Source organism: Mytilus californianus, unplaced genomic scaffold (assembly GCF_021869535.1).
Source record: "Mytilus californianus isolate M0D057914Y unplaced genomic scaffold, xbMytCali1.0.p SCAF_3, whole genome shotgun sequence".
NCBI lineage: Eukaryota > Metazoa > Mollusca > Bivalvia > Mytilida > Mytilidae > Mytilus > Mytilus californianus.
Genome location: NW_026262679.1, coordinates 98,463,336 through 98,487,466, shown reverse-complemented (window position 1 = coordinate 98,487,466; position 24,131 = coordinate 98,463,336). Strand labels below are relative to the sequence as shown.

At 32.4% G+C, this 24,131-nt stretch overlaps 1 protein-coding gene across 4 annotated transcripts in view; it reads left to right on the top strand.

Moving 5' to 3' along the window:
- Positions 1-209: 209 nt before the first annotated feature.
- Positions 210-24,131, top strand: part of LOC127733302 (SHC-transforming protein 1-like) — a 41,010-nt gene continuing 17,088 nt past the window's right edge. Inside the window, exons 1-7 of one of the 4 annotated variants that reach the window (XM_052242668.1) lie at positions 210-301; positions 14,634-14,772; positions 15,208-15,278; positions 16,579-16,636; positions 17,887-18,006; positions 19,252-19,305; positions 22,187-22,365. In XM_052242668.1, the coding sequence (XP_052098628.1) occupies positions 14,635-14,772; positions 15,208-15,278; positions 16,579-16,636; positions 17,887-18,006; positions 19,252-19,305; positions 22,187-22,365 (620 nt within the window). In that variant the 5' untranslated portion in view covers positions 210-301; position 14,634. The other 3 variants (XM_052242664.1, XM_052242667.1, XM_052242666.1) reach the window with 3 other exon arrangements.

Here is a 24,131-nt window from a genome sequence, read left to right as displayed (position 1 = left end):
ATCGAATGGAAAAGAGCATGATACCATTAAATAAGCGGGGAAAATAACAATATTGCAGAATATCAATTTAGAAAAACACCCAAAAAATACTTAGAAAAGAGGGTCCTTTCCTCAAGTGCCTTTTATTTAGATGGTCAACAGAAGGGGGAAATCACTGTTGAAATTTCGCGGGAACAAAAGTTGTCGATCTTATTTCTTGCGCATGCGAAGTAATGATATAAACTTCCGGTTTTACTTTGTCACGATAAATTCTGAAAATAGTTTATTTTTGTAAATTATGAAGTAAATATTCACAGAATAGGTAAGAGATAAATGCTACACTAACCAGTATCACCACATTTCTTCTTTTTTTAGGAATGACAAGACTGAAAACACTTACACATTTTCCTTAGCTAGTCGGGCAGTTGCAATGTAAGAAGAGCAGTCTTGTCTAACGACTAACGTTTCATTTTACCTTTACTTTTCTGTGCAGGTATAACATATAGGAAATTTGCGATTTTTCAGAATGAAATGTAACATGTCAAGCGGTTAGACACTATTTTGCTTTTATTGGATAGGGTCGGAACTCTCAAATCCGAGACATATTGGGACACCCATTTTTATCAATATTTAGTTAAGAAGACTTAGTGTCAAAATCTTGTTAAAACAGTGAAGTTACTCATCAGTGACAGATCCAGGATTTTGTATAGGTAATAAGCTATCTTACAAAACAACAATTTGGATATCACATACAATGTATCCCGCAATGGTGGTAAGTCGTGCACTTAAGGACATTTTTTATTTTATTTTTCTGTAGACTTTGCTTTGTTTTTTTTATTACTGTGTATTGTCAAGCTTGGTTACTCATTATTGTTTCTCAGTCACTGAATGTACGATGTTGTTCCGTACTGGAGCAGCTGACCCGGTTTGTTTACGTTCAAATTCCAATGGCGTAAAAACCACGTGATGCATTGAATCGTTATACCCAATCAAATTGCTCTATTGTCAATTAGGTGATTTTTTTAGGCTAAGGCAATTATATTATTTATTTGTATGATAGTTCTTTTCAACTGTTTTTAATGAATTGGGAATTGATTTAACCGGGAACATCATTTATTACCATGAAAATCGAAATCAATGGAAATTTTCAGAGAGTTCACCAGTGGTGATTTTTTGGCATAAAAATCCAAATGCAATTTCTTTGTTAAATGAGTACAACAATGAATCAGAAAATGATTTTTATTTTTATTTACCAATTACTCTACACCTTTCTCACAGAACACACACATGAAACTGTCACCCCTTCTAATAACTCTCACTTTTGTACAATAAATAAGATGCACCCACCTCTCACACATCTCACATTGTGCCCACTTAGTAAATATCAAACTACTACTCTGTCTCACCTGCTCTGGAACAAACTTCTTACATACACAGCACTTTTCATCCTCTCTTATTTCAGACTCACTCTCACTCTCACTGTCTATTGCCCACTCACTTACACATTTACCCACTCCACTCGTTCCTGGCTTCTGTGAATCACTCTTGCTACATTTTACAATTTTTTTCTTCTCTTGCTCTCTCTTCCTCTTACACCCCACAGATCCATTCTGGCCTTTCTTACTACTTTTTGCACAGCTTTTATTCACACTACTATCACTTGCTTTCTTCCCAGGATTCTTACTCACATGCTCTTTTACCCTCTCTAACACATCATCCTCTGTCACAGTCTTTCCACTAATAACCCTGCTTAACACATTCCTCTTCTTTTTTTTCCCCCTTTCACTCTTTTCATTGCCACTACCTTCTTTACAAAAAAATCACTCTTACTCCCTTCATCTCTTCCAACTACATCTATCATTCTACCACTCACACTCACAACACTCTCATTCTCCTTGTCACTCTCAACTTCCTCTCTATTACTCACAACACTCCTAGCTACCTCCAAACCAATCTCTCCTTCCCTCAGAACACCCACATTCTCCTTATCACTCTCAACTTCCTCTCTTTCAATCACCACACTGTCATTCTCATTCTCTCTCACAACTACCGCACTGTTAACATGTATAATAGTGTATAGAAAACTTACAATATAGATATATATTAATACACCTTATCGCTTTTTGTCCTCCATTACTGGACATCTCAAAGGTTCCCATAAAATTTTGACGTCACAATAGAAAATGTCCGACTCCACAAAGAAAAAGTTATTGTAGTATGACGACAATAGTTCAAGTGTAGCAAATTCTCAGGTCAAGTGTTGCAGATTCATAAATAGCGATAAGGTCTATATCACATACAATAATCGTCAATATATAGAAAACACATGAGCTATCAATATCACATACAATACATGTATATAGAAAACATGATCCAGCAAGACAGTTGCATAGATTCTACACATTTTATTTATATAATTAATGGGTATCATATATTCATTGCAATGTACCAGTCTGTCCAAAGCACCATATAGATATAGTTACCTTGGCCACCATTATGGAGGGATAAACGGTTGATTTTCTTATTTGACTAACCACTTTGAAACGTGATACACATAAAGCCTGATAAGAGATTGAGACTAGATTGTAGTGATGAAGTAAGCAAGGCTACAAGAAATAATAAATGTTCAGAAAAAAACCCATACCTGCCAACTTTTCCAAATCTCCATGGGGGATTTTAAGCGTATGAGGACCCTATGCTTCTCTTATATTGTCACAAGAGTTTTTGATCTATTACTATAATGTTTGAATGAGTATTTATGTGCTTAAATACCCTTTTAACTCATCTGAAAGCCTGTTTCGAGGTGTTCGGTTTATATAATAAAGAATTGCAAAATTCAGGTCAACTCCACCAAAAATTGTGTAGGTTGGCAGGTCTGAAAACCCTTTTTCTAATATATATCTAACGGTAAGAATAACAAGTTGAATTTAGTTGATTTTTGAAGGAACTTGCTCACCTAGCCCTCCAATATGAATGACATTTTTAAAGCAAGAAATTAATCAAACATTATTTAGGTAAAGGCAATTTCAGAGAAGTAACAAAATTGTTTTAGCGAAAATCATATCTTTTGTTGTAAAATGTATGCTCCAGTATCAAACAAGTGACCGAAGTGAAGAAAATAGTTTGATTTGAATTAAAAGTTGTTTCTTTGAAATAATGTACAATCAATCTACAAAGTCAATGGTTTCAACAAGCTTCTAAAGAAATAAATTGTCTTTTTCTTGAACTTCTTTATTTTATGAAAGAAAACTTGCAGTTTTATCAACTTGGTTAAAATGGACAATTAAAGATGGGAAAAAAATTGAGGCGGCAATGAAATAATTTCAGTCTAGTCCTTTTTATTGTCGAGCCTTCGACTTTAGTTGAAAAAGCGAGACATAGCAATCCTACATTCCGTCGTTGTCGTCGGTGGCGTCCACAAATATTCACTCTGTGGTTAAAGTTTTTGAAATTTTAATAACTTTCTTAAACTATCCTGGATTTCTACCAAACTTGGACAGAAGCTTGTTTATGATCATAAGATAGTATCCAGAGTAAATTTTGTAAAAATAAAATTCCGTTTTCTCCGTATTTTACTTATAAATGGACTTAGTTTTTCTGCTGGGAAATATTACATTCACTCTGTGGTTAAAGTTTTTAAAATTTTAATAACTTTCTTAAACTATCCTGGGTTTCTACCAAACTTGGACAGAAGCTTGTTTATGATCATAAGATAGTATCCAGAAGTAAATTTTGTAAAAAAAAAAAAAATCCATTTTTTCCTTATTTTACTTTTAAATGGACTTAGATTTTCTGCCAGGAAACAACACATTCACTCTGTGGTTAAAGTTTTTAAAATTTTAATAACTTTCTTATACTATTTTGGATTTGTACCAAACTTGGACAGAAGCTTGTTTATGATCAAAAGCTAGTATCTAGAAGGAAATTTTGTTTTCTTCCAGTTAACATTACATTCAGTCTGCAGTTAAAGTTTTTAAACATTTATTAGATTCATAAACTATCCTTGATTTTTACCAAACTTGGACAGAAGCTTCTTACAATCAAAAGATAGTATCAAGAGGAATATTTTTATTGATTTACTTCCTCATTTTTGTTGAGCCTGCGATTAATAGAAAAAGTAGGTGAGACACTGGGTTCCGCGGAACCCTTACGAATTTTTATACGCCAGTCAAATTTTTGACGGGACGTATTATGTTATACAAATGTCCGGCGTCCGTCCATCTGTCTGTCCGTCTGTCTGTCCGTCTGTCTGTCCGGCGTAAACATGTCGCACCGTAACTTGAGAATGACTTATCCAAATTTCATGAAACTTAACATAGTTGTTTCTTATGATGGTCAAACGATCTGTATACTTTTTGGTGAAAATAAGATTAAAACTTTTTGAGTTACGGGACTTAGTAACTAAAACAGGTGTGTGTTTTTTATACGACCGCAAAAAAATTTTTGTGGTCAAATATTGGTATGACGTTGGCATCGTCGTCGTCGTCCGAAGACGCATTAGTTTTCGCACTCTAACTTTAGTTTAAGTGAATGGATCTCTATGAAATTTTACCATAAGGTTCAATACAACAAAAGGAAGTTTGGGATTGATTTTGGGGGTTATGGTACCAACAGTTAAGGAATTAGGGGCCAAAAAGGGGCCAAAAATAAGCATTTTCTAGTTTCCAGACAATAACTGTGGAACGGTGTATGGATCTCTCTGAAATTATACTACAAGTTTCCATATGACAAAGGGATGGTTAGGATTTGCTTTGAGGGGTTATGGCTCAAACTATTAAGAATTAGGGGCAAAAAAGGGGGAAAAACAAGGTTGTCCTGGTTAATGGACAAATACTTTAGTACAAAACATAATTTAAAGCAGTGTAAGGGAGATAAAACAAATACATCATTGAAATTATCTCCCTTACACTGCTTTTAAATTATGTATAAAGTAATGGTTAATGAACAATTAAGATAATTTAAAACAGTGTAAGGGAGGTAATCCAAATACAACGTTTTGGTTACTTCCCTTACACTGCTTTTAAATTATGTTTAAAGAAAAGCATATTTATAAAGGAAGACCAGTAAAAATATCTGCAAATGTTGCATCTTTTTTTTTTACAAAAAAATCCATATGAAAGATTTGACACTATATTTTAAATTCTATTATAAAATAGATTAAGTTAGCACTATGGTAAATTTAAATGGGTAATTATGGTTTGGGGGAAAAAATGGGGGGGGGGGGGGGGGGGGGGTAAAAAGAAATTGTGGGGGGTCAATTTTTTCTCATTTCAGATTTCAGAAATTAAAAAGAATTATTCTTCAAATATTATTTTTTTTTCAAATTTCAAATATTGAAAAATTTCAAGAAGTAAACTTTAATTGCACAGTATGGCGCATTAGATTTGTAAAATCTTTGACCACATTTATTTATTTGTTATGCCGAATCTAACGATGTATTTAGATTTTTAATTTTGGATCCAGTTTTCAAATTGGTCTACATTAAGGTCCAAAGGGTCCAAAATTAAAATTTATTTGATTTTAACAAAAATTGAATATATGGGGTTCTTTGATATGATGAATCTAAACATGTATTTAGATTTTTGATTTTTGGCCCAGTTTTCAAGTTGGTCCAAATTGGGGTCCAAAATTAAACTTTGTTTGATTTCAACAAAAATTGAATATATGGGGTTCTTTGATATGCTGAATCTAACCATGTATTTAGATTTTTTATTTGTGGACCCCGCTATCAAATTGGTTCATATTGAGGTCAAAAGGGTCCAAAATTAAACTTTGTTTGATTTCATCAAAAATTGAATTATTGGGGTTCTTTGATATGCCAAATCTAACCGTGTATTTAGATTTTTAATTTTGGGTCCCGTTTTTTAAATTGGTCTACATTAAGGTCCAAAGGGTCCAAAATTAAACTTAGTTTGATTTTAACAAAAATTGAATTTTTGGGGTTCTTTGATATGCTGAATCTTAACATGTGTTTAGATTTTTGATTATGAGCCCAGTTTTCAAGTTGGTCCAAGTTGGGGTCCAACAAAATTAAACTTTGTTTGATTTCAACAAAAATTGAATATATGGGGTTCTTTGATATGCTGAATCTAAACATGTATTCAGATTTTAGATTTTTGGCCAAGTTTTCAAGTTGGTCCAAATTGGGGTCCAAAATTAAACTTTGTTTGATTTCAACAAAAATTGAATATATGGGGTTCTTTGATATGCTGAATCTTACCTTGTATTTAGATTTTTTATTTGTGGGCCCGCTATCAAATTGGTTCATATTGAGGTCAAAAGGGTCCAAAATCAAACTTTGTTTGATTTCATCAAAAATTGAATTATTGGGGTTCTTTGATATGCCAAATCTAACCGTGTTTTTAGATTTTTAATTTTGGGTCCCGTTTTTTAAATTGGTCTACATTAAGGTCCAAAGGGTCCAAAATTAAACTTAGTTTGATTTTAACAAAAAATGAATTCTTTGGGTACTTTGATATGCTGAATCTAAACATGTGTTTAGATTTTTGATTATGGGACCAGTTTTCAAGTTTGTCCAAGTTGGGGTCCAAAATTAAACTTTGTTTGATTTCAACAAAAATTGAATATATGGAGTTCTTTGATATGCTGAATCTAACCATGTATTTTGATTTTGGACATTGGACCATAATAGGTAAATTAAAAATATTGAAGTTCTTAGACCACATTCTTTCTGTGTCAGAAACCTATGCTGTGTCAAATATTTAATCACAATCCAAATTCAGAGCTGTATCAAGCTTGAATGTTGTGTCCATACTTGCCCCAACTGTTCAGGGTTCGACCTCTGCGGTCGTATCAAGCTGCGCCCAGCGAAGCATTTTATTTTCACATGTCGCGCCATATCTCAAAAACAATTTATGATTATTGCTTAAAACTTTACACACTTCTTAGTTATATTAATCTCAAGATCTGTATACTTTTTGGTGATGATTCAAAATTTTATTTTTGAGTTATTGAGTATTTTGTTAAAAAAGGGGGAGGGGTTTTTCACATGTCGCGCCGTATCTCAAAAACAGTTTATGATTATTGCTTAAAACTTTACACACTTCTTAGTTATATTAAGCTTAAGATCTGTATACTTTTTGGTGATGATTCAAAATTTTATTTTTGAGTTATTGAGTATTTTGTAAAAAAAGGGGGAGGGGTTTTTCACATGTCGCACCATATCTCAAAAATGATTTATGATTATTGCTTAAAATTTTACACACTTCTTAGTTATATTAATCTAAAGATCTGTATACTTTTTGGTTTTGATTCAAAATTTTTTTTTTGAGATATTGATTTTTTTTTTTTAAAAGGGGTGTTTTCACATGTCGCGCCGTATCTCAAAAACGATTTATGATTATTGCTTAAAATTTTACACACTTCTTAGTTATATTAATCTAAAGATCTGTATACTTTTTGGTTTTGATTCAAAATTTTATTTTAGAGATATTGATTTTTTTGTAAAAAAAAAAAGGGGGTTTTCGCATATCACGCCGTATGTCAGAAACTATTTATGCTTATTGCATAAAAATTCACACACAAGACGACGGGCGTATCATGCGCTCATGGCGCAGCTGTTTATTAGGTTTGTCGTTGAATGGCAAACCAACTGAAGTTCGAATTGGGGTGGCATTGATCACTTTTATCGTTCTTGAGTTATGTCCCTTTATAATGTTATATGCAAGCGGGGGCATCATCTTTGTGACTGTGTCCCATGGACACTTTCTCCATTTTCTAAATGGTTTTCACGAATGATAAAAAATATAGTAACCAGGGATGCTCACAATGCATCTGGATGCATATTTTCATTACGGACACATTTTTGTACTGTCAGATATATCCCTGAATTATATGTACTTATTTCTCATCTGACCGGCCACATTATTAGTTAAAAAAATTGTGACTGACAAAAATTTACCTGTTGCTGTGCAGAAATACAATAATTTGTGTATTTTTTCTGTGTGTGTTGCAGTAATTATAGAGCCTTTACTGTAATTATGAGACATTTGATAATGAATTGGAGAGATACTTGGGAATTGCTTATCTTCCAATAGAGCAAGATTGAACCTCAATTTCAACAAATTATTATGTCTTATCGTTTCAGACGATATTTTCTATAAACAGTAAACCAAATGTATCAGTAAGGGGGGTGGGGTGCTATTACCATTTAATTAATGGTAGGGTAGAGCCGCTGGAATAGGTTGCTTTTTCAAGTTTCATGATATATGATAAGGTTGAGAAATACAGATGAAATATATGACAAGAATCATAAGTTTTTGAAACTCATCAGATGGTAATTTTTTTGTCAGATGCTTAAAACTACAGTCATAAATGCATGAGGTATTTGTTAAATATTTTTATCTCTTCATGAAATAGTACCGGCGGTAAGCTACATAAAAATTGAATAAAAATAATGTAATTTGATTAAAAATCAAACACTATAGTGTTATTAGCAATATTGTTATTGGTGTAGTGTTGCATTGCTTTTAGACATATTTCTAGATTTTAATTTGAACATTCGTACATGTATATTTCCAAAAAATCAAAATACAGCATGTACAATGATGTACATGATTAAGCTGTCAAGCATTTATAACTACACTAAATACGTATAATTTGATTGTGGAAAGTACAACTTGAAAGCTCCCCCTTTTAGCTCACCTGGTAGGGAGGGCTAGTAAATGAGATCACCTGGTTTCCGTGAACAAACTTACACCAAAATTTTCTCATCTGAAACCATTAGTGAATGTACTTCACTGACCTTTTTAACCATATATACATGTATACAAATTACATGAAAAAAAGGTAAAAGTGGATGATATATCATGATATGTACCTAATTATATACGTTATATATGTCAATTGGGAAGTATATATTTGAAGTGAGCCAAGTACTTCTTCACAAGGTGCAGTCTTGTGGTATTGTTTTATTTGTGATCGGGAAGTTTATAATATTATATATTATTGATGACAAATCGTTGCTCCAGTTGTGATGAGTCAGGACTTATTGTTGTGTTTTGGTACTATGTAAGTACTACATGTATGTAGTATAAGTAATGTCCTGTATCTAGGATTAATGTACATGTAGGTACTTTTAACTTTATTTGTTTAATATTAATAACTTGACAATAGAAAATACATTTTTGTTCCTTTTTTTTATCAAATGTCAACCAAAGTCATTTCTAAGAATATTTCATATGTCATGTAGGTCAGAAGTATATTTTGAATGTTTCATTAATTTGAATGAATTGCAACATTAGTATGTACTGGTAGCTGGAACAAGACATGCTTTTACATGTATCATTTGATATCAAGTACACACAATGCAGAACAGTTAATTATAAATGGTTAATGTGTTGAGTGAGTAATAGTGAGCACTGCTTTCAAAAATCTATATTTCCTATGGACATGATGAAATAAACAGAGAAAAACAAATGTAGATCAAAGTGATTTACCAACAATCAAGCATTTCATTTTAACGAAAGAAATCTCTGTATTACTGAAAAATTATTACACCTGGGTTTTCGATATCACAAACTAGTCAAAACATTTACTAAATTTTATCAGTACAAGCTTAAGGACATCATTCGTAAATATAAATCAACATGCAGACATCTTATACGTTCAGTTATTTCACATCCAATCTTTTATGGTAATATTCTTTACAAAGCACAAAAATGTCGGCATTCACCTCAAAAGCTAACCAAACCTTTCAACAGACTTATTCAGAAGGGATATAGTTATGATACTGTTGTCAGGTCATTATAGATGGCATATTTTGGTATTAATATTGAGTCACTCATAGGGTCTTTGCATCGGAAATAAACACATTTATTCTAAAACCAGTTGTTGGCATAATACGGGCTATATATGTTCCTCTTATATATATATATTTTATGATGGTACATGTATGATACTAAACCTCTAACGTGAGGGATTGTGCTTGATTTTCATATGATGAAGACATAATCTTTCAATAAGTTTAAATGAGGTCTGGAGCTGGCATGTCAGTAACTGCTAGTAGTACTTTGTTAATTTATGTATCATTGTCATTTTGCTTAGTTTCTTTTGTTACTTATTCTGACATCGGACTCAGACTTCTTTTAAACTGAGTTTTACTGTGTGTTTGTTTTTTCTTCATTTACTCGATGTATAGGGGGAGGGTTGAGATCTCACAAAACATGTTTAACCCTGCCGCATTTTTTGCGCCTGTCCCAAGTCAGGAGCCTTTGGCCTTTGTTAGTCTTGTATGATTTTTAATTTTTGTTCATTTATATGTTTTGGAGTATAGTATGACGTCCATTTTGACTGAACTAGTACAGGATTTTCTCGTTGTGTTGAAGACCCTTTGGTGGCCTTTGGCTGTTTTCTGCTCTTTGGTCGGGTTGTTGTCTCTTTGACACATTCCCCATTTCCATTCTCAATTTTATCTTTATCTTTTAAGTTTATATCATCAAAATTTAGGGTAGACTATTTCAGTACCTTTCTGCATTTATTGTACATACCGGTATATGATTAGTATTTCAATACCTTTCTGTATTTATTGTACATACATGTACCGGTATATGATAAGTACATGCCTGAACATGCCTGACGTCGACCCTGTCTAGACCCTCTCCTCTATAACCATAAGTGGATCGGTCAGAAGTAGGTCAGTGATACATGTATTGCTTCCACATTTTGATGTAACAATGTGTAATGAGGCAAAGTTTCAACTGAGCAAAATTCTATGTAAGAGATAGGATCAACAACAATGATAATCAAATATAAACAGGTGCATGCTAGTAAGAAGGAAGAAAGGAGCAGAATGCATGGCATCACCCTGCACATGGCATGATTGGGATCAGATTAAATTCTCCTTTCTAACCAAATATGGACGCCCACAGCCTAAGATGGACCCCCCACTTTAGGAAGGGTTTTACTGCCAGATGGGAGAATTCAGTGTGATAACCATATATAACTTAGTCTCCTCTTCGGGTTGTATGTACAAGAGATGGAATATATTGATTTATATCTGTACAGAGCACCTTAAATTGATTTTTGTGCTTTACTGGCTTATGTGTGGAAGTTTTCAATATTATCTGACCCTGAAATTGTAAAAAAATAATAAACATCTTCAATTTTTTAAAAGTCTTTATGGAGAAATAGATAGAATGATATATACTCCTGACATTTTAGGGCAAAAAAATCAGTTATGTTGTCATAAACATGTTGAAATTGACAGATTTGCCTTAGCATGGCCAGGTTTTGGCATAATGGTATTTGAGTCACAGCCTTGTCTGTATGTATGTATTTTACCCCCATTAACATCATTGCATAAGACATAGTATCAAAATATATTTTTAGATAGCTCATATCTAAATATAAATGACAAGATCTCAAAATGAGTCTCTTTTGCCAGGGTTTTCATGAAATGTAAGAAGTTTGAACCCCTTCAGCAAATAGGTAAGACACATTTCAAAAATATTGATACAGATATTTGACAGCCATAGTGAACACCTGTCATGGATTTGATTTTCAAATTCAAGGGTCTTACCTAATATATATTTCAAGAAAGATAATTTTTTGGGTACATATATATAATATAGTATTCATGTCCTTGACTTTCATAATAAAGTTGAATATTACAACCAGGAACTAACAGATAAACTTAATATCCCTGTTATCAGACATATGGTTACATTTTGTACAATATGTTTTATTTACAATGTCATCATTGTACCATATCTGCATGAGTAACCATCTGGAACCATTTGTAAATGTGCATAACTTTGAATATGTAAGTAATATATTTATAATCTTCATAAATCATTTTATACATCTATTTCCATTTAGAAATATATTTGATAGTGATAAATTTTATTTTGTTAATAAAATACAAATACATAACTTTTGCACACTGTAAATGATATAACATGTAAGTAATTATTTTAAGATTATTTGTTAAGCATAGGAATATTTAGTGGCTTGGTGGTTAATGTGTTTTAGTATTGTACATGTAGTAAATTATTTGACCTTATGAAAATCACAAATGATAATTTCAGTTAACCCTTACAACCCCTTTTTGTAAATTGTCACTGTACATGTAATATACATATGTTAGAGGCCTACATTTGTACATGTAAAAAAAAAGGGGTTTTACATGTATAATACTATAAAATTGAGAATGGAAATGGGGAATGTGTCAAAGAGATAACAACTGGACCAAAGAGCAGAAAACAGCTCAAGGCCACCAATGGGTCTTCAACACAGGGAGAAAATCCCGCACCTGGAGGCAGGCTTTAGCTGGCCTCTAAACAAAAATGTATACTGGTTCAGAGAAAATGGATAAGTATATATATATAATGTATGTGTTGAAACATTATTTTCCAATAATTCTAAATGCAATAAGTTTTGAATAAGTTTAAAACTGTGTTAAAAAGATATATAATAATCATGGTTATATGAAATTTCAATTTTGATTGTTATACCTGTAATTCATATAAAATCTATGTTTATGTTATTGGGAATTTTGATATGATCTGATGCAACTGCAAATGAGACTGCCCAAATTAATTACATCTGTGAATGAAATCAATGAAAGTGGATAGTCTCCAACAATGCCCGATAGAAATCTCTTTATGTCAGATCACAAAAACAAAGGCAAAACAACTTGAAATAAGGATTGAATAAGGTTCACTACTATAAACTCATTATTATTCGTGGGATTCCAAATTTCGTGGAGTTCATGGGTATTGGTGAACCATGAATTTAAATATTCAACAAAATACATTTTCTTTAGACTTGTGTCAGACTATTGAGAAAACCACGAAATCAAATATCCATGAAAACACAATTTTTCCTTAAAGTCATATGAAATGAGTTTGAACAAATTTTAATGTTCAGGAAATTATTGAACCAATATATACTAAAAACTAAGTCCTATATGCATGTTTTTTTACATTTATTATGTATCTATAACGTATAATCAACACATGATATTTCATTCAGTGATTGTTGGTCGCAAGCTCATTAACTTTTGAGTTTATTGCTGAAGTTTACAGGATCGTCAACACAGAAGCACGTGGAGCATGTAAAAAATATGTGAATATTGAAAGAGTGATGTTAATTTTTTTTTTATATTTTTCTATGCATTCCCATGTGTTTAATAAACTTTTCAATAACTGTTGTTAAATGATTTTGTGTATTTGATTTGTTCTTTTTATTACTAATTACCTTCCAGTGCACATTTGTCTACATTCTATCATCACTGTTTTCCCTTGCACTTGCGCTGTGCTGTGGCCGAAGTTCTAACGAGAGGTCTCGTAGTTAAGGTCACTGCATACGGAAAAATATCAACAAATTAGTGTACATTTGTTTTATAATACAACTTAGCCATTCAAGTAAATAAAACATATTCAAATTTTTTTATGCCCCCGCAACTGAAAGTTTGGGAGAATATTGTTTTACCCCTGTCCGTCCTTCCGTCTGTCCTTCCGTCCTTCCGTCCGTCCCATGATGGGTATATAGTTATTCCAGATAGCTCCTCCTACAGTTTAAATGCTAGGAAGTTTTCACTTTGCTGGCTGTTTGTACATATATTGAAGGTGTGCAAGTGGTCAGGGTTTTGATTTTTATTAATATTTGCTCTTTTGGGAGATAGTTGAACTTTGTCATTTTTTGGAGTATTTACTTGCATAAGAGGTGCATAGCGTTTCCGGATAACTCCTCCTACAGTTTGAATGCTAGGAATTTTCTCTTAGCTGACTGTTTGTACATATATCTAAGGTGTGCATGTGGTCAGGGTTTTGATTTTTATTAATATTTGCTCTTTTGGGAGATAGTTGAACTTTGTCATTTTTTGGAGTATATACTTGCATAAGAGGAGCATAGCATTACAGGATAACTCCTCCTAAATTTTGAGTGCTAGTAAGTTTTCACTTTACTGACTGTTTGTACATATATTGAAGGTGTGCATGTGGTCAGGGTTTTGATTTTTATTAATATTTGCTCTTTTGGGAGTTAGTTAAATTATGTCATTTTTGGAGTATATACTTGCATAAGAGGTGCATAACATTTCTGGATAACTCCTCCTACAGTTAACCATAGAACGATGTGCTCCCATGCTCAACTTTGTGTATTTTAAAGTAACACTTTGCATCTGTGGGGGCATCATTTGTGTCTCCCAGACACAATAATATCTCAAAGAAAGTCCTACATTGACTTTGTTATAATACAGTTACTTTAGAGTGGAGTGTGGGGGGAAGCACTTTGTCTTGTTTTTAATTTGAAATTTCACGATTTTAATCCAGGATAAGTTGTATCCATGAAATAAATGATTTCACAGTATTATAAAAACTAGAAATGAAGAGGACGATGCTGACAGCCAATGCACTACCAAGTCATGGTGGCATGGTGTAAGTGTGGTGGAGCAACCTTACTGGTGCAGTGGTATTAAAGCACATATAAAAAAACGCAGAGAAAAATGAAAGTTTTAACTATGGACGAAATTACAAACACCTTATCATGTCTAAACAAGATTGTGAGTAAGTCTAATGAAGACAAGACGACATGATATCTGAAACCAAGACCAAAGAAAACAAATAATATTTTTCATTATAGATATATATATGATACAAGTCAAAAGTCTACATGCACTATTTTTTTTACAGAATGGATAAGCATAAAAAGGGGAAGAAGCAACCTTCTGAATGGTCAAAAACTGGGAGTTTTATGCACAAACCAGAAAGAGGCTGGATTCATCCAGATGCACAGATAAAGCCTGATGCTGGTGTATGCTATGGAGTAAGGGTAAGTAGCAGTTACCTCCCTTTACTATAATAAGAGAAAAAGAGAAAATTTTCAATAGAATTGAAATAATAAAACATCAAATTATGAAAACATTACATCAAATTAAGAATACTTATTTTACATTTTATTTATCTTTATATATTTGGAAAAGAGTTCTCCACTGTGCAAGCTATTTATTTTAGCCCTTTATATTTAGATATTTCTAGAAAATGATAGCTATAGTCAATAATCTATATCAGTACTGAAAGTGTTAATTATTAAAACATGCGTAATTGTGTGAGTTTTGAATAAAACATGTTGTAATGTTAAAAAGTTTTGAATACTTAACCAAAAATGTAACACAAGTTTAAAAATTTCCCCTAAGCCATAATGACACATTAAACATTCATGTTTTTGATTATGATTTACATTGATTGTATCTGTTTTATTTATCAGTATATAGGATGCCTGGAGGTCAAAGAGTCAATGAGGCAACTAGATTTTGATACAAGGACAGCACTAGCTAGGTAAATTAGAGTAGTTATCTCCCTTATATTATTTTAAGTTCCAAATAAAATTAGTGCATTTTTTAACATTTTGCATAAAATTGTGATTAAAGAAACTTTTATATGCAAAGAAAAAATTGTTATAAATTGTCAAAAGTTACTATATACAAACCATATATATATATGTAATAACAGAATATCCAAGATTATTTTATAATCAATAATATATTAATCCAATGAAAAAAAAGGAGATGTTTGCAATTTCTTTAAAAAAAAATTTTTCTTAGCACAAAATAAAATAGATAAATTTGTGTTTGTGTATTTCTTCTATCAAATAAAACTTTAAGCTGGATGAAATTATTCCATGATCATGATGATTGTAAAAAGTAACCCAATTAGTTCTGCTTTCAGTGATTTTTTTTTGAAATATGTTGTATATACAAAGTTCTTAAAGTGTAGGAAAACATAAAATTTATTAGTACAAGCTTTAGAAACAGACAGAAAAGCGAGGCTCGCCAACCTTTCTCCTGTTTCGTAATGAGCACAAATAAATTCAATATTTTCATTGACTACGAATCTTGTTTTTATCCTGCAATTTAACATTGAGCTTAAATGTATAGTTTTTACATGAGATGAAAACCCTGAATTGAACTGTGTGGTAAACAGTAATATGAACATGTTAATCGTTCACTCGCAACAGTAGCAGGATGTCAGGAGACTTATAAACATATAGTATACCGTTTTTGCTTTGTGTTTTCTGTACAACAGTATTTATATAGTAGAACGGTTGATTGCAGAAAAAAAAACTTTTGTGGTCATCTTTGTTTATATGAAAGTGGTTTTCTTTGTGCTTTAAAGAATTTGATGTTGATATCAGATCATAAGTGGTCTTTCCTCAATTTATTCTCATCTTTATAATGATCTTATCTGGACAATTAAGTGCTTGACATACAAATGTATGAGTTCTTGTCTGTTGTTGAAGACTGTGTTGTCATTTAGTAGATACATGTATGAATAAAAGGAGATTTGGGCTATACATCAATCAGACACCAAACTAACAACACAGAAAAATCAAAAGACGTCTATGAGGTCAATTTTTGGTCTTCAGCAATAATGTGTCATTACAATATGCATGTCAAGTTCTGAATTACCAGAACTGTAGAAAAATTTGTCAATAAATTTTACATATGTGTCTTTCCTGGTTTTAATGGTATTAGTTTTAGGTTTTATTGTTGCTATTTCATTGACATATACACCCACATAACTTTTTTAGATTACTTAGGTAAACTTTATTTTTAACAGTGACATTTATATGTTGTAGGGAAGCTATATGCAGGGTATGTGAAGCAGCAGGGTTGAAGACAGCAAAGAAACGTAAAGTAAGTAAAGAGAGAACCCATTGTATCATGTACAAGTCATAGTATATGGATCTGGCATGTCCTTTATGTCCAATATTCTGCGTATTTTCTTACCATAATTTTTTATACGCCTGTCAAATTTTTGACGGGACGTATTATGGTATACAAATGTCCAGCGTCCGTCTGTCTGTCCGTCTGTCTGTCCATCCGTCTGTCTGTCCGGCGTAAACATGTCGCACCGTAACTTGAGAATGACTTTTCCAAATTTCATGAAACTTAATATAGTTGTTTCTCATGATGGTCAAACGATCTGTATACTTTTTGGTGAAAATAAGATTAAAACTTTTTGAGTTACGGGACTTAGTAACTAAAACAGGTGTGTGTTTTTTTTCACATGTCGCGCCGTATCTCAAAAACACTTTTTGATTATTGCTTAAAACCTTACACACTTCTTAGTTATATTAATCTTAAGATCTGTATACTTTTTGGTGATGATTCAAAATTTTATTTTAGAGATATTGAGTATTTTGTTAAAAAATTAAGGGGGAGGGGTTTTTCACATGTCGTGCCGTATCTCAAAAACAGTTTATGATTATTGCTTAAAACATTTCACACTTCTTAGTTATATAAACCTTAAGATCTGTATACTTTTTGGTGATGATTCAAAATTTTATTTTTGAGTTATTGAGTATTTTGTAAAAAAAAGGTGGAGGGGTTTTTCACATGTCGCGCCATATCTCAAAAACGATTTATGATTATTGCTTAAAATTTTACACACTTCTTAGTTATATTAATCTAAAGATCTGTATACTTTTTGGTTTTGATTCAAAATTTTATTTTTGAGATATTGATTTTTTTTTTTTAAACGGGGGGGGGGGGTTTTCACATGTCGCGCCGTATCTCAAAAACGATTTATGATTATTGCTTAAAATTTTACACACTTCTTAGTTATATTAATCTAAAGATCTATATACTTTTTGGTTTTGATTCAAAATTTTATTTTAGAGATATTGAGTTTTTTGTAAAAAAAAAGGGGGGTTTTTCGCATGTCACGCCGTATGTCAGAAACTATTTATGCTTATTGCATAAAAATTCACACACAAGACAACGGGCGTATCATGCGCTCATGGCGCAGCTGTTTATTGTATGATACAAATACCTTAAATATGCTACTTTTGCTTATGAACCATTTACAACTTTGAGAATATGGAAGTAAATATTTCTTTGCTTTGCAGTTTGGATTAAATCTTTAACATTATTTTCATTTTCAGGTAGATAAAAAGTTAGTAAAAATGTTAGGTGATGCACCAAAGATGCAGTATGCAGGGTCAAATGTCAACTTGACAATCACAACAGACTGTCTCACACTTATTATAATGGAATCTGGAGAGGTAAGGGCATAATTGTCACATTAATTTTGCAAGGAAAAAGGTCAACCTGTTGTTATTAAAGTGAAATCATAATATGAAAATAAGTACATAATTCAGTAACGACAAATATCCATCGAAACACCAAGGGATAAGGATGTTTTAAAACAGCTACATGTCCTAGCTTTTAAGACCTATAATTGAAAAATTAAAAAAAGGTAGAATCATCCAAAACTAATGGATCTTTTTATGCCCCACCTGTGCGTCTGTTCGTCCGTCTGTCCCGCTTCAGGTTAAAGTTTTTGGTCAAGGTAGTTTTGATGAAGTTGAAGTCCAATCAACTTGAAACTTAGTACACATGTTCCCTATGATATAATCTTTCTAATTTAATGCCAAATTAGAGTTTTTACCCCAATTTCACGGTCCACTGAACATAAAAATGATAGTGCTAGTGGGGCATCCGTGTACTATGGACACATTCTTGTTTCAACTGTCTTAATCTGAATTTCATTTTCAATTAATATTTACTTCTAATGGTGGTATTCAGTCAATAAAAACATTTTCAAGTTGAGGATATTAGTTTTTGTTTCGCTTCGACGATGTCTGGCGGCAGCGGCATCAGCAATGCATTAGTTTGTGATTAGGTCAGTTTTATGGGGAACTACTAATGGTAGGTCAGTGATATTTGGTATGCAGTTGTATTAGCATTGGCACATCTCATTTCTATGGAGATTATGTGCACTTTGCCCCTCAGTCATGGTTCATTAACTTTGAATGTTTTGCATAGTTTACATGTTTAAACATTGTCATTTTGATTTCAACATTTGCATTTTAACCAAATTACAAAAAGCGAGACATATACAAGTGAAATCATTGAGTACTATTTCTATGATTAAATAGTGAACAGGACTGAGACCAACTCCAATATATGACTCATTGATATTATGACATATTCAAGTGAAAGGTCTTAAACCATGTTCAAAAACTTCCATTTGGTCGAAATATAATATGTATAAAATGGCCAAAAATATTGGACAGAACAAAAGACCACATCAACCACCAACACTGTTAAATATATAATACTAAGACAAACAATACATATCTAGACCATATGTCGTAAAAAAGTAAAATTCACAATAAAAAACCTGTATAGTGCAGCTACTTACAACATGACTACTTATTTCAACAAGGAAGGGAAGAAATGTTGTAAAAATGGCTGCTTTATTTTATTCCACATAAGCATTTAAAACATGTAAGTTTTACTTTCAGATGATAGCCAATCACCAGATGCCTGGAATTTCTTTTGCGTCAGGAGGAGATTCTGTAAGTTTGAATCAAGGCTTCCAAAACGGTCATATATTCCGGACATTTGTATAATGTCCGGTAAAAGTCCGGCTGGGCAAAGCATGAAACGGTCATCTACTTTTTAGTTTTCAAGGCTTTCTTAAGAGACGGTCATTTTAACATAATTCGCGACCTTTTTGACCCAACCTTTTGCCTTTAACAGCCACACATTTCCGGTCATAAAAGTGACATGATCATTAAGTACTATCAAAACAACCCCTACTTTAATACCTTCTCATTTTAATCAAGGCTGATTAGTTGTCGAACAGCTGAAATTTACCTGTTCAGGTGACAGGTAAACTATTTTGAACCGGACATTGATCGGTCTATTCAAAGTTATTTTCTTACATTTCAGCGGTTTGCATCTAATTAATTTAGTCAAAAAGATTTAAATTATCAGAAATACGTTTACAAATATGATTTGATGAAAAAATTCAAAAGGTGAAAATAAAAAATCGTCATAACCACGTTGTTTGAATCAGAGACATGTCTCTGTTTGAACTAGTACACTTGTGCGCATGTGCGCAGGTGTGAAATTTAATTATGCATTCTAATTTCTTCAAAAAATGCTTAAATTGTAATTGATACCTTTATCTCACGTTTATTTCAAATATTTTCTTGGAAAAAATAACGTAGAAAGAGCTCCTTGCACTCATTCATCGTGTTCATGCTTTGCAAACATACACGGAATTTACTTATCCATCTCTGGTCCATGTTTTACCATTGTCAAGATAACATCCGGTATTAGTTTAAAAAAAAGTAAAGTTTTTGACAACGTTCTAAGGCAGATATAAGTACGCTGATATTGCACACTTCGAATGATGCACTGCCAATTTAACAGTTTACGTCAGAACTTTGAATTTGAATCAAAGAAAGTTTAATATCGATTTTTTTTTAATGTCACTCTGGGATGGCCAACTCGGCAACTGATTACCATGATTGGCTTTTGTTTATTTTGTCTTAAGGGATTAAAATCGGGATAATACATAAAATGTCCGGCTGGCTAAAAATAATTTTGAAAGCCCTGGTTTGAATATAAAGTGGCAACATTAAAATTACCTTCAGTAGGCAAATTTGTCAGATCTTATACAAATATATCATGCTTACAAGGGGTATTTGCCAAAAATACAGGTTGAGAGGTACACATTTCCAGCGCTGTTAGGCGAGGGAAATTTGATTACCTCGAAACCGGTATTTTTGGCAAATACCCTTTGTAAGCATGATATAATTGTTTAATTCCACCAAATGTTCTTTGTATCCATCTTGACCTCAGAAAGTTTATTGTAATCGGGTATCATATGGAGTTTCTTCTTGAATGTATAATTTTTGTATATACTGCAGCTGTGCTATTAGCGCAGTCAAATTGCATTGGTCGTATAATGATTTCTGATCATTTTTGATGTACAGTCACTGACTGTATATATATATCTACCTGTTTATGATAAGCTGGTTTTAGACTACAACACTTTGTTCATCAGCTTGAGTGAAGAGTTATACAAGTGTATTCCAGTTTATGTTTATGACTGGTTGACCAATGGGTTTCTGTTTTATTTATGACGTCATTAAAAGTACAGGTTCGCGGAATAGTTACGTCATTCGCTCCAAATTCAATAATGATGTTTTTATGCTAAATATTTCATTTGGAACCGTATATTTAGAATGACCATAAATTTGTCCTATTAGAATATAAATAATTCATTGGGTAATTTTTAGACATGGTATTCCCCATCTGCCATGGTATTTACTAGCAAATACCCCGGCACATGGAATTCCCTAATGAAATGAAAATCTCAATACATTGAAATTGGTGAAAAATACCATGTCTGTCATCCAATCAAAATACAGCATTATTACATAAGGTGGAATTATTAGCAAAAGTATATAATTCCAGAAGCATTTCCCAAAACACAGGAGTAGAGCCAGTAAGCCAAGTAACAGCCCTGTAAAGGGGGATTTTTAAAATATGATCAGTAATCTATATCTAATGTGAAGTCATGCTTGTTGTATATTTTTAGAAGTATTATAAGAAAAGATGTAAATCTGCTTCATTTATTATACCCCGTTTTAAAAAAGTGGGGGTATACTGTTTTACCTCTGTCTGTCCATCCGTCCGTCCCATGAATATTTTTCGTCGCATCTTTCTCAGGAACTACATCATAAGGATTTCTGAAATTTGGTTTCAGGGTTTATATAAGTCAGCTATACCGTGTGATGCGTTTTCAGATTCATCACTCAACAACTTCCTGTTTACCGAACACTTACATCATTTTACACATGACATCCAAGTAGTTGAAAATTTTCGTCACATTTATCTCAGGAACTACATTACAAGGATTTCTGAAATTTGGTTTCAGGGTTTATATGAGTCAGCTATACCGTGTGATGCGTTTTCAGATTTATCACTCAACAACTTCCTGTTTACCAAACACTTACATTTGGGCAGGGGTATCATCAGTGAGCAGTAGCTCGCAGTTTCACTTGTTATAAACATATATGCCTGAAATAGTAAAAAAATCAAATTAGTCCATTTTTCTCGAAAATCATCACATTTTCAATCTTTTTTCGTGATTTCTAAAGTGGCTCAACCCCTGTTAATAATCTTCTTTGACTGAAACAATTGGACATATAAACATATGTTTACATCAAATTTTCACAACAATATCAATGTTATAAATTTCAGATTTTTTTAGGCCAAATTATGAGTTAGTGAACCAACTCGTTTTTACTAGTGAATAAACACAAAATATATTTCCTGTTGGCCAATAGGTACATGTAGTTGGGTTGCTGTCATTCATTTTTTATTCATATTTGCTATAGATATTGTTTGCATCATTTTATTCAGATTTTCCTTTTTTTCAAGGAAACACTAGACTTTGTAGCTTATGTTGCTAAAGACGCAGCTAATGGTCGAGCATGTCATGTGTTAGAATGTGGAGGTGGATTAGCAGAAGATGTTATAACTACAATAGGACAAGCTTTTGAACTACGTTTCAAAGAATATCTAAAAAATCAACCAAAACCAGTTACAGTCCAGGACCCGTAAGTCAGCAGACATTTTTATGCCCCCGCCGTAGCAGAGGGACCATTAAGTTTTACCTATGTCCGTCTGTATTGATCCGTCCGTATGTCCCGAAATTGGTTTTCATTCTCTAACTTTAGTTTGCCTCAACCAAATATTATGAAACGTATACACAATGCTTATTACCACAAAACACAGATCAAGTTTGAATTTGGGTGGCGTCACGTTTACATTTCTAGAGTTATGCCCTTTACAAATGGAAAAATTGCATAATTTAATCGTTTCCGTACTCTTACTTAAATTTGCCTCAACCAAATGTTATGAATCTTATACACAATGCTTATTACCACAAAACTCAGATCAAGTATGAATTAGGGTAGCGTCACCTTTACCGTTCTTGAGTTATGACCCTTTATAACATTATATGCAAGCGGGGGAATCATCTGTGTCCCATGGACACATTCCCCATTTATTAGTCCCCTACCGACGAATTCGAAGGGGACTTTAGGTTTGCTCTCCGTTTGTCTGTCTGTCTGTCTGTCCATCCATCAGTCCAGCAAATCAGTTTTCCACACTTTTTTTCTTCATGCTTGAAGATATTGATTTGATATTTGGTGTATTGTTTTATCATGACAAGTTACAGATCAAGTTCAAATTTTGTTCCGGTCTGATGATTTTGTGCAGAGTTATGGTCCTTTGACTTAGAAAATTCACTAAAATAATCAGTTTTCCGCACTTTTTTTTTGTCATTTTTGAAGATATTGATTTGATAATTGGTATAAAGTTTTATCATGACAAGTTAACTTTTCAAGTTCGAATTTTGTTCCGGTCTGATGATTTTGTGCAGAGTTATGGTCCTTTGACTTAGAAAATTAACTAAAATAATCAGTTTCCGCACTTTTTTTGGGTCATTTTTGAAGATATTGATTTGATAATTGGTATATAGTTTTATAATAACAAGTTACAGTTCAAGTTAGAATTTTGTTCCGGTCTGATGATTTTGTGCAGAGTTATGGTCCTTTGACTTAGAAGATTAACTAAAATAATCAATTTTCCGCATTTTTTTTCGTCATGCTTGAAGATATTGATTCGAAAATTGGTATATAAGTTTATCATGACAAGTTACAGATCAAGTGTGAATTTTGTTCCGGTATGATGATTTTGTGCAGAGTTATGGTCCTTGGACTTAGAAAATTCCCTTAAATAATCAGTTTTCAACACTTTTTTTCGTCATGCTTGAAGATATTGACTTGATATTTGTTATAAAGTTTACACCAGGACAAGTTATAAATCAAGTTAGAATTTTGTTCCAATACAATGAATTTTTAACCGGTAGGGGACTACGTATTGCCATGCAATACTCACAGAATGCTTGTTTAGATAGTAACCTATATTTGAAACAAAAATCATGATTGAAATTATGGATAGGACACTAGTAATGACCTTCATCAACAGTGCTTTGTTACAATACCAATTGTTTTGCCAATTTATTTTAACACAATGTTGGTTATGTGTCTATGAAATATTAAATAATAATATGGATACCACAAAAAGGCACAATAACACATAAGACCATATTGACAGATTTAAGAAAAATGTTCAACCTATTGTTCAGTGCAGCCTCATATGCATTGATGAAAAAATGTAGCACCTTCAAATTTTTTTTATTAAATGTTAAATCTGAATTAAACTTTAATTTATGTAGTAGTGGTATTGATGACTGGGATCACCCAGTTTATGATAGCCATGATAGCAGTGTGTTTCCTGTAAGTTATTAAAAGTAAAT